Source organism: Sinocyclocheilus grahami, unplaced genomic scaffold (assembly GCF_001515645.1).
Source record: "Sinocyclocheilus grahami isolate Dianchi unplaced genomic scaffold, SAMN03320097.WGS_v1.1 scaffold1974.1, whole genome shotgun sequence".
Classification (NCBI taxonomy): Eukaryota; Metazoa; Chordata; class Actinopteri; order Cypriniformes; family Cyprinidae; genus Sinocyclocheilus; species Sinocyclocheilus grahami.
In genome coordinates, this window is record NW_015507153.1 from 51,838 (window position 1) to 68,488 (window position 16,651).

Sequence of the window (16,651 nt, forward strand, 5' to 3'; positions counted from 1 at the left end):
TATATATATACCTCTTTGACTGGAAGTCTTCTACCCAGTGAAAGAAATGGAGAAGTGGGGACAGGCACTCAGACTGGGCTATTGGTAAAGAGATTCACCAACTTGACTGCAGGTTGTCTGGGTAGGTATAAGGTGCATCTCACATTACAGTCTGTCCATCGCACACAGCTGACTCCACAGTAAACGGGAGAACCAAACACTTGGGTGTCAAATATAGACCACACTCATGCACTCGGCCTCAGGAATGGAAATAGCATATGCAAGAAACTCTTCTATTAATCACTGTCCAGGGAGATTGGTAAGGTTAGTTAGTTACCACTATTACTAATTATGAAAGAAAAAATATAATGAGTTATCAGAACTTCAAGCTCCAGTATGTTCCCCTTTTTGGCATTGTAACGTGGGGTTTGGGTTTTGTTTTTTGTTCATAGTTTTCATGTCTTATTTTGTTGTTTGGCCACAGTCATGTTCTGTCATGTGATTCCCTTGTCTGTGTCTTATGTTCTGATTGGTTCCTTGGTTTGGTTATGTGTCTTGTTTCTCATTGGTTGGTTCTTGTCATGTGACCCTCATTGTTTGATATAAATAGCCCTAGTGTTGCCTTTGTTCTTGGTCTAGCTTTGATGTTGTAACCTGCTGTCGGTGAGTCTGTTTGTGCCAAGTCAAGTCTGTACGATTCAAGTCTGATCATGCCTAGTCAAGTCTGTTCCAGTCAAGTCTTTTGGATTATGTTTTGTCTTTGTGAAAATAAACTGCACTTGGGTTCTCACTTCAACTCGCCTTCAGTGGACTGATTGTTACTAGTGATGCAAAGTCCGATTCATTTCCACGAACCGGTTCTTTTCGGACAGATCGGCTCATTGAACCGGTTCAAAAAGCAGATTCATCGGTTCCTGACGCCATCAAGCAATAACGTCTCTATGCATTTATTTTCTAACAACTCAGTGCCATGTTGTATCAATGAAAATTTCAAATAAGTCATTTGTGTCAACGCATATTCAAAAATAAAGTTATTTGTGTAAAAGCATATTGCTGATTATTGCCATCTAATTCACTTTAGTTAATGGTGTTTGTGGTCACAGTTTAATCCGTGGATCCTCCGATACGACTTACTGACCAGTATTGACTAGCCAACAACTTGGATAAGATTCCTAAAAGTTTCACACATTACAGACATTGATGCACAAACGGCTAATTCGGTTCTTGTTGAGTCCTCGGTAATCCTCGGCAAACTTTGACAGTTGGTTGAACCGGCTCATTCAGTTATTTTTGAGTTGGACGTGCTACTTCGGCTGTGCGTCCTGCGTCACCAATCTGGAACTAAAGTTCGATTCAGTTCGATTTGTGAACCGGCTCAAAAGAACGATTCGTTCAAGAACCGAACATCACTAATTATTACAGGCATGTAACCTTAAATCCCTTTATCAGTACATAATTTCTCGACGTATATATGACTGATAAATAATTAAAAAGTACTCATCAGGAATTGTGCACCACCTTAATACTACACAAGACTTTGTTTTTATTTTCCCTTCTTTATGTTTATTTGTGGAAGCATGGCTTCCTCTCTTGTTTCCATTTGTAGACTAAGAGCACGTAAAGACTGCCTTCTTCGAGTCATTTAAGCCTCTTTGTTTGCCCTTCCTTCTGGTTTGCAGACTGTCATCCCCAGTAGACCAGAGACCGAAAGTAGCTTCCCTGACTGGGAAACCTCAGGCACTAATCACTACACCTCACACCAACATTTACAGCAAGACTGAACCATGGAAGTGGACTCCGCAGAAGAATCGACTCCTCCCTCTGATATGGAATGCATCCTAACTATGCTCTCTGGTCAAGCCAATGCCATTCACAAGCATGAACAGATTCTTACTGAGATTCTCCAGCTATAAGTGACCAGTCCACATCTCAAGCCTCTCCAGTCATTCCAACCCAGTCTCAAGGCACCCCATCAACTTAATCCACCAGCATGATCCCTTCTCGTAGGAAAGCGTGAGATTGAGCTACGGCTCTCTGGGAGCAACAGTCCCCTCTTACGATCAGTATAGCAAAGATGAGAAAGGTCTTCCACCACCCTGTTAGTGGAGCAGAGGTTTATCAAGTCAAGTCAACTTTGCAGTGTTAAACAGGAAAATAGTGTGCTGATAATGCAAGAAGATAATAGTAAACACTAAATTTTTCAGTTGAAGTCAGTTCATCATTGATTCAGTGATGCATCGTCCATCTCAGTCCAGTTCAAATAGTGTCTGTGCAATCAATGTTGCCAGAAATTAAGTGCCTCCAACTAAGCAAGGAACCAAAACTCCAATGGTGACAGAAATGGAGAAAAACCTTGGGAGAAATCAGGATCAGTCGGGGGTCAGTTCTCCTCTGGCCAGATCAAACCAGCATGGTGTGATTAATTCCAGGCTGCAGCACAAGTCAGATTGTGCAGAGGACTCGTCTGGTTCTCGTAGCCTTTGCTGAGGAATTGTGCCGACGGCGAACTAGGTCTTCACTGGGGATCTGGCTCTAGGGCTAGTTGACATGCTCTCCGCTGACATTCAGGGCTGTAGATGTTGTGCTGAGCCACCATCTGATCTGGATACTGACTAATAGTAAACACTCAATTTTTCAGTTGAAGTCAGTTCATCATTGATTCAGTGATGCATCGTCCAGTTCAGTTCAGTTCAAATAGTGTCTGTGCAATCAATGTTGCCAGAAATTAAGTGTCTCCAACTAAGCAAGGAACCAAAACTCCAATGGTGACAGAAATGGAGAAAAACCTTGGGAGAAACCAGGATCAGTCGGGGGGTCAGTTCTGCTCTGGCCAGATCAAACCAGCATGGTGTGATTAATTCCAGGCTGCAGCACAAGTCAGATTGTGCAGAGGACTCGTCTGGTTCTCGTAGCCTTTGCTGAGGAATTGTGCCGACGGCGAACTAGGTCTTCACTGGGGATCTGGCTCTAGGGCTAGTTGACATGCTCTCCGCTGACATTCAGGGCTGTAGATGTTGTCCTGAGCCACCATCTGATCTGGATACTGACTGGATCTGGTGGCAACGGTGACCTCAGAATAAGAATAAAACAGACTAATATTAGCGTAGATGCCATTCTTCTAACGATGTAGCAAGTACATCGGGTGTTATGGGAAGTGTTCCCGGTTCCGGTTGTCCTAATTAATGCAGCCTAATAATCCTTTAACGGATTTGAATATTAGAAATGTGTTAGTGTGTTATGTGTAAACCAGGTTAAAGAGATGGGTCTTTAATCTAGATTAGGCAGATTAACGTTAGGTAGATTGTTCCAGAGTTTGGGCACTAAATAGGAAAAGGATCTGCCGCCCACAGTTGATTTTGACATTCTAGCTATCATCAAATGCCCAGAGTTTTGAGATCACAGCGGACGTGAAGGACTATAATGGGTAACACTTTATAATAACTTACATTAATAAATCATTAACACAAATTACACAATGCTTAACAAATAATTAGTTGATATATATTCTCATAGCTAGAAATATGAGATAATGTGCTTGTCAATGTTTACTAATTAATTTATTAAACATTAAATAATGATCTGTTAATCAATCAAGATGTAATGTAAATTAAAATGCGTGCAAATGCCAGCATTCTAGCTATCATCAAATGCCCAGAGTTTTGAGATCACAGCGGACGTGAAGGACTATAATGGGTAACACTTTATAATAATTTACATTAATAAATCATTAACACAAATTACACAATGCTTAACAAATAATTAGTTGATATATATTCTCATAGCTAGAAATATGAGATAATGTGCTTGTCAATGTTTACTAATTAATTTATTAAACATTAAATAATGATCTGTTAATCAATCAAGATGTAATGTAAATTAAAATGCGTGCAAATGCCAGTTTGTAAGTGTTATGGGTAGGTTTAAGGGTTGGTTAAGTGGTCAACAGTGTACAGGAGTTAATTTGATTACTATAAGGGGACACGGTTCAATCTGTTTATATCGCATTTATTTAATAAATGAAAGTATTTTCTTAAAATGTATTTGTTCTCTCCTGTTGATGTTTGAGTCAAGGAATATCCTCTATTTAAGGATATAGTATCTGAGTGTTGAGGCAACAAAAACTTGTTTTGCGCCCAATGTAAAATTATTTGTGGTTATGTCTGTCGCAAACATATGTGACCCTGGAGTACAAAACCAATAAGTGTAAATTTTTGGAAATTGAGATTTATGCATCAGCTGAAAGCTGAATAAATAAACTTTCCATTGATGTATGATTTGTTAGGATAGGAGGACAACATTTGGTCGAGATACAACTATTTGTGAATCTGGAATCTGAGGGTGCAAAAAATTCTAAATATTGAGAAAATCATCTTTAAAGTTGTGCAAATGAAGTTCTTAGCAATGCATATTACTAATCAAAAATTAAGTTTTGATATATTTACGGTAGAAAATGTACAAAATATCTTCATGGAACATGATCTTTACTTAATATCCTAATGATTTTTGGCATAAAAGAAAAATCAATAATTTTGACCCATACAATGTATTGTTGGCTATTGCTACAAATATACCCCAGCGACTTAAGACTGCTTTTGTGCTCCAGGCTCACATATGGCTAAACTTACCTAACCACCCTTTACACAGTCATTTTGTTACACTAGTTAAAAAGTACTAAATGATTAATAGTAAAAGTTTATAAACATTTAAAATGATGAAGAGTTTCCACTTTAGACTGGGTACTGCAAAAACATGAACAAATAATTAATAAATGATTAGTAAAGATGTGTAAATAGGGTGAATTCAGGTCATTTGGGACACTTTTTTCCATTGAGATAACACGGAAAATGTGTCTTAATGTGTACTAAATGATTAGTAAACGTTTAGAAACATTTACAAATAATGAATAGTTTTAAACTTTAGATTGAGGACTCCAAAAACATGAACAAATAATTAAGAAATGTTATATATATATATATGTTTTTTTTCTTCTTCTGGTACGTTTTAGTCCAGATTAAAATGTGATATGTAGGCCTACAGACTACTCCTAAGTAAACAAATGCATATCAACAGCGGAAAAAGGCTTGGTTCATAAATTCACATCAGTGACTGTAAAATGTGACTGATAGCCCAATAATACAATATGACAATAGTATTTATGATTTTTCAACATAAATATTATATATCATAATTATACATAAATTGTAAAAATGTGAAACTACTACTACAAATATGAATAGCTATAATAATAACAACTAGAGAGAGAGAGAGAGAGAGAGAGAGAGAGAGAGAGAGAGAGAGAGAAAGCAACCTAAAATATCAAATAAAAATTATTATAGAAAGAAGGAGAAGAAGAAGAAGAAGAAGAAGCTTTATTAGCTGAGGAATGTAAATGTAAAGTGTACTAATAATTGAAAATTAAATGAATGATAAACATATATTTTCTTTTGTAGGATCTTAAATCACAGTACCCTAAAATAATGTTGGTCAGATTAATTGAGAAGCCTGACAGAATGCAATAATAATATAAATGATTGCATAAAAGTCATGATGTATGATGTAATGACTACGAAAGATTTTGGTATGACCTTCAGGATTACACTCTATGATGTCTACATATATGCCTTATACATTTTGTCATTAAAACATTTTGTAACCATATGTTTGCCTCAGAGAAATATCATTTTGGACAACAATATCACACAACACGCAGTGAATAATTGCACTAAACAACAGTGCTGTTTAAAACGAAAGCGGAACGTCGTATTCTGTTCAGGCGCTCTGCGAGCTGCTATGAGGTCCTTCTGGACGCCATGCGGTGTTGGATAATTCTAGAAGAGCGTCGGTGAGACTTCGTTGCAAGCGCTGCTGACAGCACAGGGCCTGAGTTTGACCCACCACAGCTCACTTACTCACATCCAGCTGCTCTGCACAGATCTCTTACCCCGCGTTCATCCGAATTTAGCCATTAAACAAGTCGAAGATGTTGTCGGCAGCGAGAACGAGTGTGTCGCGCTCTCAGAAGTCCTGCGGCAGTGTGTCGGATCTCCTCAAGAAGGTGAGCGCCTGCTACTGAGTGCCCTTAAAGTCTCCTCAGCAGCAGGGGTGTTGCTTCATGGCTTCATATAACGTTAGTGATCTAGACTGTGGTTTGCAGTGGGTTCTGTTGTGTGTGTTTGTCAAAGAGGTTCGGCTGAAGTGAGTTTACTAGCACTACACATCACACAAGTTACATACAATCTGTCAAAATCACACAAACCGTGTGAAGAGGAGCTTTAAACGAGTTATTTGCCCCTTGTGTTTGGAAAGGCCCGACCGCTCGCGTGATTAACCTGCTCTGCGACTGAATTCATGAACGTGGTTTAAGACGTGTGATGGTTTATTATAAAGGTCAGTCGTTATATATCATCTAGACGGTGTTTGTAACATGTGAAGAGCGGTGCAGTCCATTCTCTGGTGTGTGTGGGGTTTAGGAAGAGTGTGTTTGACCTTCATCAAGTGTCCTGAAGCATCGAGGAGCTTCCCTTCATCCGTGTGCTTTACTCATAAACTACCTATTCGTGATTTAACACACACACACACACACAAAGCTTATTTTTTCCCACCCTTTATGCAATTCTATATCGTTCCAGTATGTCTGCAGTGATGTTGCCATTATATTAGACAGGTATTGCAATCCACGTGATTCTCTTTGCATCAACATGGCATTAAACCACATGGTCAGACTTAACTCTATAGAGTTCTGTGTCTTTGCACAATCTGATCTGACTCATTGCACACTAACCCTTTATTATTTTCAATCTGTTATATATTCTAGAGCCAGTTTTCTAAATGAGCCGCTTGTCTGTTTTTTTTCTCAGGCTTGTTGGAGTGGATTGACTCAGCAGAGCCTCCGGACTGCAGCCAGACGTCATTATGCGTGAGTATTATGCCGAGTTCACACTGCACGATTTTAGCCCGATTTTTCACTCGGCGACAGGTTTTGCGAAATCGCCGACAAATGCCTGAAATCGGAGGCAAATCGGTGCTCGTTCACGCGAGTGACAATCACCCAGTGTGAATGATCAAAGACATGATCTGAGGGAATCGGCGAAGCCCGTGAAATATTTGGCATGCTAAATATCTGGAGCTGTCGGCGATTCACAATCACACTGTGTGCAATGAGTTCTGACTGAAAACTACATCGGCGATGACCTACAGCCAATGAGAGACCAAGATACAGGGCAGAGGGAAGTTCGGGGAGGAGTTATAGACCAGAATATCAATATTTTAATAAATATATGAACTATTATATCATACAGAAACAAGCACAAACATTTGCTTGACCAGCCACAACGTCAGCATAACAGTTACTTGCAAAATTATTTACATCCAACTCTCTTTGCAGAGCACCCAATCCCTGTTCCCTGCATCTCCCTCCTGCATAATCTGTTTTTCTTTTTCTCCTTGTAGCTGGAAATCAGCTCAGACAATTTGCGGGCTATATATATATATTTTAAAATAAATTACAGTCTTGCTGGAGAACTCCGGTCTGACGCACGCGGGTTCTCGCTTTATTACCTCATCACTTCTCGCGTGTGTTTGGTTGTGAAACGTAGTTTGCGGACCAGACAGAGCTGTCGGCGATTCTTCCTATTGTGAAGTCATGCAGTGTGAAACCCCCTGTCGCCGATCCATCGTGCAATGTGAACACAGCAGCAACTGAATGCTACCACAGATAGTCACGCAGTGTGAAAACAACGGCGATCCGATGAGTTTGAAAATCATGCAGTGTGAACTTGGCATTAGCGGGTTTAAGAGCATCCCGTGATCGCTGAATGTCCGTGAGCGAGTGTCTGAGCTGCTGATGGTGTTTCAGGTCGGAGGCGATCAGAGGCGCCGTCGTCGGCATTGATCTGGGAACCACCAACTCCTGCGTGGCTGTGATGGAGGGGAAACAAGCCAAGGTGAGCTGCAGCTTGCTCACATTCAGTGGTTCAAGATTAGGCCTGGTGACCAAAAAGGTGGTAGAATGAGCTGTCACCGATGTGTCCTTGATCAGATGTTTAATGTTAACCTTAACATAAAATATTCAGAATTGTGTAAAACAAATCTGTTCTCATGGATCCTTGTCAGTAAAGCGGCTAAAAGGCCAGACTGAAGTTTTCTGCCAGACTTCCCTTGGCTCTGACACATCTGGATTCATCATAATTGAGTATATACGCCATATTTACTGAAGCTGTACATATAGACGCACTATGTCTTCAATATCATACTCTTGAGACCTGGGGCACACAACTGGACATGCCTGCAGTTTTGAAAATGGCAACATTTCACATTTATGAATGAGAACAAACCATGAACAAACCTGAATGAACCTTCAGCCACTAAGAAGAATCAGTCAAGTCACATTTATTTCTAAAGTGATTTATACAATACAGATTGTCTTAAAGCAGCTTCACACTGATAAACCGTAAAGTAACGGAATATTTTATGGAAACTCATAGGGCTGCATGATAAATTGTATTTTAATTCACTGGTTATTTATACAGAAAACATTTCCATTTGCTTTTATGGTTGCAATTGCCAGATTTCATTAGTTTAAAATCCCCCAATCAGAGCTTTGCTCTTAAATCAATAGATTTTCTGCCCAGGGCTTTACTTAATCTTTCCAACCTGGCAACCAAACACGCACACTCTTTCTCTCTCACTCACGCACACTCTTTCTCTCTCACTCACGCACACTCTTTCTCTCTCACTCACGCACACTCTTTCCCTCTCACTCACGCTCACTCTTTCTCTCTCACTCACGCACACTCTTTCCCTGTGTTTGTAACATGTGAAGAGCGGTGCAGTCCATTCTCTGGTGTGTGTGGGGTTTAGGAAGAGTGTGTTTGACCTTCATCAAGTGTCCTGAAGCATCGAGGAGCTTCCCTTCATCCGTGTGCTTTACTCATAAACTACCTATTCGTGATTTAACACACACACACACACACAAAGCTTATTTTTTCCCACCCTTTATGCAATTCTATATCGTTCCAGTATGTCTGCAGTGATGTTGCCATTATATTAGACAGGTATTGCAATCCACGTGATTCTCTTTGCATCAACATGGCATTAAACCACATGGTCAGACTTAACTCTATAGAGTTCTGTGTCTTTGCACAATCTGATCTGACTCATTGCACACTAACCCTTTATTATTTTCAATCTGTTATGTATTCTAGAGCCAGTTTTCTAAATGAGCCGCTTGTCTGTTTTTTTTCCTCAGGCTTGTTGGAGTGGATTGACTCAGCAGAGCCTCCGGACTGCAGCCAGACGTCATTATGCGTGAGTATTATGCCGAGTTCACACTGCACGATTTTAGCCCGATTTTTCACTCGGCGACAGGTTTTGCGAAATCGCCGACAAATGCCTGAAATCGGAGGCAAATCGGTGCTCGTTCACGCGAGTGACAATCACCCAGTGTGAATGATCAAAGACATGATCTGAGGGAATCGGCGAAGCCCGTGAAATATTTGGCATGCTAAATATCTGGAGCTGTCGGCGATTCACAATCACACTGTGTGCAATGAGTTCTGACTGAAAACTACATCGGCGATGACCTACAGCCAATGAGAGACCAAGATACAGGGCAGAGGGAAGTTCGGGGAGGAGTTATAGACCAGAATATCAATATTTTAATAAATATATGAACTATTATATCATACAGAAACAAGCACAAACATTTGCTTGACCAGCCACAACGTCAGCATAACAGTTACTTGCAAAATTATTTACATCCAACTCTCTTTGCAGAGCACCCAATCCCTGTTCCCTGCATCTCCCTCCTGCATAATCTGTTTTTCTTTTTCTCCTTGTAGCTGGAAATCAGCTCACACAATTTGCGGGCTATATATATATATATTTTAAAATAAATTACAGTCTTGCTGGAGAACTCCGGTCTGACGCACGCGGGTTCTCGCTTTATTACCTCATCACTTCTCGCGTGTGTTTGGTTGTGAAACGTAGTTTGCGGACCAGACAGAGCTGTCGGCGATTCTTCCTATTGTGAAGTCATGCAGTGTGAAACCCCCTGTCGCCGATCCATCGTGCAATGTGAACACAGCAGCAACTGAATGCTACCACAGATAGTCACGCAGTGTGAAAACAACGGCGATCCGATGAGTTTGAAAATCATGCAGTGTGAACTTGGCATTAGCGGGTTTAAGAGCATCCCGTGATCGCTGAATGTCCGTGAGCGAGTGTCTGAGCTGCTGATGGTGTTTCAGGTCGGAGGCGATCAGAGGCGCCGTCGTCGGCATTGATCTGGGAACCACCAACTCCTGCGTGGCTGTGATGGAGGGGAAACAAGCCAAGGTGAGCTGCAGCTTGCTCACATTCAGTGGTTCAAGATTAGGCCTGGTGACCAAAAAGGTGGTAGAATGAGCTGTCACCGATGTGTCCTTGATCAGATGTTTAATGTTAACCTTAACATAAAATATTCAGAATTGTGTAAAACAAATCTGTTCTCATGGATCCTTGTCAGTAAAGCGGCTAAAAGGCCAGACTGAAGTTTTCTGCCAGACTTCCCTTGGCTCTGACACATCTGGATTCATCATAATTGAGTATATACGCCATATTTACTGAAGCTGTACATATAGACGCACTATGTCTTCAATATCATACTCTTGAGACCTGGGGCACACAACTGGACATGCCTGCAGTTTTGAAAATGGCAACATTTCACATTTATGAATGAGAACAAACCATGAACAAACCTGAATGAACCTTCAGCCACTAAGAAGAATCAGTCAAGTCACATTTATTTCTAAAGTGATTTATACAATACAGATTGTCTTAAAGCAGCTTCACACTGATAAACCGTAAAGTAACGGAATATTTTATGGAAACTCATAGGGCTGCATGATAAATTGTATTTTAATTCACTGGTTATTTATACAGAAAACATTTCCATTTGCTTTTATGGTTGCAATTGCCAGATTTCATTAGTTTAAAATCCCCCAATCAGAGCTTTGCTCTTAAATCAATAGATTTTCTGCCCAGGGCTTTACTTAATCTTTCCAACCTGGCAACCAAACACGCACACTCTTTCTCTCTCACTCACGCACACTCTTTCTCTCTCACTAACGCACACTCTTTCTCTCTCACTCACGCGTTCTCTCTCTCTCACTCACGTACGTTCTCTCTCTCTCTCTCACTCACGTACGTTCTCTCTCTCTCTCTCACTCACGTACGTTCTCTCTCTCTCTCACTCACGTACTCATTCTCTCTCTCTCTCACTCACGTACTCGTTCTCTCTCTCGCACGAATGCTTAAATTCTGAAGAAATGTAAAAGAAAATGTAAAATTACACTAATCTTGATTTAAGAGCTTAACCATTGTCATTGCAGCCTTAGAAACCCAATTATTGAATGTATTCAGATTCTGCGGTAAAGCATCTCTAAAAAGACAATAGTGTCATTATTCAGCTATTATATCAGTTTTGAACAGATTTCAGTTCATTTGTAAGTAGGGCTGGGACAATAATTCAATGCATCGCGAATCAAGAAATGATTCTGCATCGATTCTGAGATTTTCCGAAGGCATCGCGACTCTCTCTCGAATCGATTCTGAGCTTAGTTTTTAACAGCAGATGGCAGTGCGTGCTTTAGAAAGTCGTATTCCGCTTGCTTCCAGTTCCTTACACACGCACCACTTGAACCTAAAATAATCATTCATAAAGTTCGAAAATATTAGATCGAATTACAAGGATGTTCACAGTGGGCTGTGTTTACATTAATCTTGCATCATAAAAGCCGATGTGCAAGTACATTTAAACACTTACATTACTCAGCCGAACCACAAGCGCTCTTCACAAGTATTTGAGTGTGCGGTTAAAATCTAGCCTAGAGCGCCATCTGCTGTTAAAATCTAAGCTCTGAATCACGATGCGTTCCGAAAATCTCAGAATCTATCCACGAATCGTGATGCATCGATTTATTGTCCCAGCCCTAGTTGTAAGCCATCACTACTACTGTCTGCTGAACTCGCATTTAGTGAGAATGCTGTTGAGTTGAGTTGTGATGTAACAGGTGCTGGAGAACGCAGAGGGAGCGAGGACGACGCCGTCAGTGGTGGCCTTCACAGCTGATGCAGAGAGGCTCGTGGGAATGCCGGCCAAACGCCAGGCTGTCACCAACCCCAACAACACGCTCTATGCTACTAAACGCCTGATCGGACGCCGCTATGATGACGCTGAAGTTCAGAAAGATTTGTAAGACATCTGATTGCAAAATTCCAGCCCCTTTATACATTTAAGTGTTATGTAGGTTTTATTTAAGTGATGATCTTTGCTGTGATCGACAGGAAAAATGTGCCCTATAAGATCGTGCGTGCGTCTAACGGAGACGCCTGGCTGGAAGCCCACGGTAAACTGTACTCTCCCAGTCAGGCTGGAGCTTTTATCCTCATGAAGATGAAGGAGACCGCAGGTCAGTCCGTCTGCATGAAGAAAATGCATTCAAAACAAATGATTAGGGGTCGACAATATGACCAAAGTCTTATATCACAATACATATATATAAAACTATGTAGTTCACGAAATACAGTGGGGCAAAAAAGTATTTAGTCAGCCACCAATTGTGCAAGTTCTCCCACTTAAAAAGATGAGAGAGGCCTGTAATTTTCATCATAGGTATACCTCAACTATGAGAGAAAAAAATCCAGAAAATCACATTGTAGGATTTTTAAAGAATTAATTGGTAAATTCCTCGGTAAAACTTGTCATCAGTGCCGCCAGTATCACAAACTAATACTAGCCTTAAAAACAAAACTCAAGCTCACTGAAGACAAGTAAACAGTCAGCGATTTAAATAAGAAACTAATTACAAGCAATAGAACAAAAAACTACAGTAGAACAAATGAATAAGAAATGCTACATACATTGTATAAAGTAATCAAATGAATAAAAACATTGCATATTCTTATTAAAGTTACAAAAGTGATTTAGTCGAGAGCAGCGAGATTTTCTCTTGTTGTTTGATTTAACATGAATGACAGACAGCAGGAATATTAGACTGCTGTCACTTTAAGAGCTGCACGGATCCATTATACTGTTACACGCATGTTCTCTTTCTCGGCTGTTTGCTTTCACTTAAGACCGAAATTACTGTTTTTACGAGGATACTTGCGAAGATGGGCATTTTGACACATGCAAGTGTGTATTTAACTGTTCTAGGCATATAAAGCGGCAAAAATAACTGTTCAACTCTCCTGCACAGTTCTCTTTCACTGCTGATTGCATTGCAACGGCTTAAAATCACTTGGTTTTTAAACCGCAATGCTAAAAAAACACGTGCAAACGATACGTTTTTGTGACCAGTTAGCACAGCAACATCACGTGTGTGTGTGTACCCGTGACAGAGACAATAGTCCACAATCTCTCCTAGAGGTGGGAATCTTTAGGCACTTCACGATCCGATTCCAAAACGATTCTTGATCTACATTTTTTCCTAATTCTTCTGCTGTGCAAAATTGTACAACAAAACGCAGTTTCTATGCTTTTTGTTTATAGTTGGAATCTCTAAGTCAGTACTGCCGTTTTAAAAATAGGGGTGTGAAGCTTCACGATTCAATTCAATTACGGTTATCGTTATCAACTCAGTATCACGATGCGTCCTATTTTCAATATTACTGCACATGGCTACAATTTAATAGAAGTTTTACATCAAATTTAATTTGTGCAAAATTTACTTTTTTTTTTTTTATTATATAAGCAGACTACTTTTTAAAACAATTACTTATTTAAAATAAGTGTTCAAGTATCCGAAAGTTTACAGACAGTTGGCTAGCTATGGGGTTTGCTTTTTTCCTCCACATTATTGCCATTTGATTATGAGATCATAGACCGCAGCAGCTTTAACAGGCTGCATTCACACTCATGCACAGATCTATTTCGATATATCAGATGTTCTGTCCTGCTCTGAAAACGTAACTGACTGTTTACACATCAATTTCATATAAAAGCATATACAAGTGCGTATAACCGCAGCCGCGATCGAGCTTCAGGACAACAAAACACAAAGCGTACATGAAAGTCTGTCAGTGCGCGAGTTTTGTGCATCTAATAGTACTGCATTCCAAATGGCATGAATGCATATCTAAAGTAAAACACGGCGGGTGGAAGCACACACTATCAAGCAATGCGCACGTGTCTCAAAGCGTTAATTCTGTGCAATGAAGCCCGCCGCATCTCTAGCGCGCACACGTGCCATTTGCGGGGAAAAAAAAAACAAGCTCAGAATCGCGATGCATCGGAGAATCTATTTTTTCTCCCACCCCTGATCTCTACCAGGTTAACCGGTATATCGCCACCCCTACACATGATCATAAGCTCCATCAAACCACTGCTTGTCTGTTTTCAGAGAACTACCTGGGTCATGCGGTGAAGAACGCTGTTATTACCGTACCTGCTTACTTCAACGACTCTCAGAGACAGGTGTGACACATTTCTCATTCTACTAGATTAACCCATCTCTCTGTGCATCTGACGGGTCTCATTATTCGCTCATGTTGAGAACATTGTGAACCAGCTTTGAGGGATCTATCTTTAATATTTGTTTATAATTGACTTTAATATCTGGTGTATTTATAGGCAACCAAGGACGCCGGACAGATTGCTGGTTTGAATGTGCTTCGTGTTATTAACGAGCCGACGGCTGCTGCTTTAGCCTACGGACTGGAAAAGACTCAGGACAAAATGTGAGTATTAGATACTAGTAGGGCTGGGTAAAAAAAATATAGATTTCTCGATTTTAATCGATTCTCATTTTTATGAAACCATATCGATTCATAAATCTCAATAATCGATTCGTCTCGCCTGTCAGATAATGAACGGAACATTGTAGCGCGGCTCCCATCCAATAAAGTGTTACTTTTGATATGAAACAAAGTCTCAGATTTCAAATTCTGTCCATTTTATTGCAATATTCAAATATTAAGTGGCATTTTGGCGCTGTTTAATGTGGAGTGACCGATCGCTGTGAACAGATCGTCTCCTCTGCTTTAACAGCAGTTACAGCGTGAAATAAGCATGAATGAACATCCGAAGGTGTTAAACCCGTCTCCTGTCTCATGTTATTGCTCAATCAGTGTTTTTAAAATGCGGAAAGATGACAATTGCTTGTAAACAATGCGTCACGTTTTCAATTAACTCTAGAGAGGAGCTTTTTGCTAAATATGCACCGGATAACTTATTCACTATAACTTTTTACGGTTCTTCAATATATAATTGGTTTGAATAAATCTGCTAAGTTTTTGTGACAGCCACCATTTAAATGTTTACATTTCAAAAAAACGAATTAGAGTAGAAATATAATTATGTAAGTTAAAGTTAGTATTATAACTTTAATATTACAAAACCTTTGAGTATATTTTAAGTGTTTGTATACAAATCGGCAAATTTCAACCTCAGGTATATTTTACAGCTTTAGTTGAATTTTTTTTTTTCCCCTCAAATTTTCCATGTCCTGCACCTGAGAGATAGATTATTTACATGAACAAAAACGTAGGGAAAAACTGTAACAACGTCATTTTTTTTAATAGGGTAAAATTTATTCTGACTGGTTTGAGTCCCACATTTATCACACTACCATAGTTGCCATTAGTGTTATTACAGTGAATTCATAAATCCAAATCAGTTGGACAAATTTGTAGCGGAAGCAGTGCAGACTCTTAACAAAATTTAGTCACACACTGGAAAAAAGTTTGCAGAATGCAGCCGTTTAGGAGCCCTGTGTCTTTAAAACGTTCTAGTTGCTCATGACTGATGTCAAATGGTGTGCATTTAGTTAAAAAAAAAAAAATGCAATGAAATCAACTGAAAAGTCTGTATACTGAAGTCTTATTGAATATTGTTTGACATGAATCTACTTCCTGTGTGCTTTGACTTCACTGCGGTCTTCCCAGAATCGCTGTGTATGATCTCGGCGGTGGGACGTTCGATATCTCTGTCCTGGAGATCCAGAAGGGAGTTTTCGAGGTGAAATCCACCAATGGAGACACGTTCTTGGGCGGAGAAGATTTCGACCAGCATCTCCTCAGACATATAGTGAAGGAGTTCAAGAGAGAGGTTTGTGTCCGTCCTCCCAAAAAAACCAAACTTGTGTGTGTGTGTGTGTGTGTCTCTTATTAGTGTTGCTTCACCTATCAGCAAATTTGAGGCCAGTAGCGATCACTGATATATTTGAACACTAAGATCAGCCGCTAACCATCATTGATGTTTAATAGTAAAGGCTCATGAAACCCCCATCTTTCAGCTCAAGTTAATATGCTTCATTAAAATGTAAAATTTCAGACAATTTACAAACTGTAAAATACTAAAGTTACATTTAACAGTTGTGTTGTTACTATCTGAGATCATTGTGAACTGCATGAGATCAAATGCAGCAGTGATGTGCTTGAGAATACATGATAGCAATTACATATCGATTTATAAAAAAGTTGAGTTTCCACAGAATTGGCCAAAAGATTATCGATGCACCCCTCATTATAGAATGTAAAAACTGAAGTATGCAAGACTGTTGATAAATGGATCGCAGTGGGTTATTGGTAATAAATACATTTTAACAGATTTGTTCATTTGGAATGCATTTGCCGCCTTTGAAACTTTTCTTCAGCTGGCAGCAAAACTTGCTTAGATGTTTGGGTAATTTAT

The 16,651-nt window shown here is 39.8% G+C and overlaps 1 protein-coding gene across 1 annotated transcript in view; it reads left to right on the forward strand.

The window, feature by feature from the left end:
- Positions 1-5,773: 5,773 nt before the first annotated feature.
- hspa9 (heat shock protein 9) overlaps positions 5,774-16,651 on the forward strand; it is an 18,164-nt gene continuing 7,286 nt past the window's right edge. The window contains exons 1-8 of the mRNA XM_016259987.1: positions 5,774-6,034; positions 6,837-6,895; positions 7,835-7,922; positions 12,030-12,211; positions 12,304-12,428; positions 14,361-14,434; positions 14,591-14,697; positions 15,904-16,072. Of these exons, the coding sequence (XP_016115473.1) occupies positions 5,960-6,034; positions 6,837-6,895; positions 7,835-7,922; positions 12,030-12,211; positions 12,304-12,428; positions 14,361-14,434; positions 14,591-14,697; positions 15,904-16,072 (879 nt within the window). The 5' untranslated portion in view covers positions 5,774-5,959. The remainder of the gene's footprint in view (positions 6,035-6,836; positions 6,896-7,834; positions 7,923-12,029; positions 12,212-12,303; positions 12,429-14,360; positions 14,435-14,590; positions 14,698-15,903; positions 16,073-16,651) is intronic.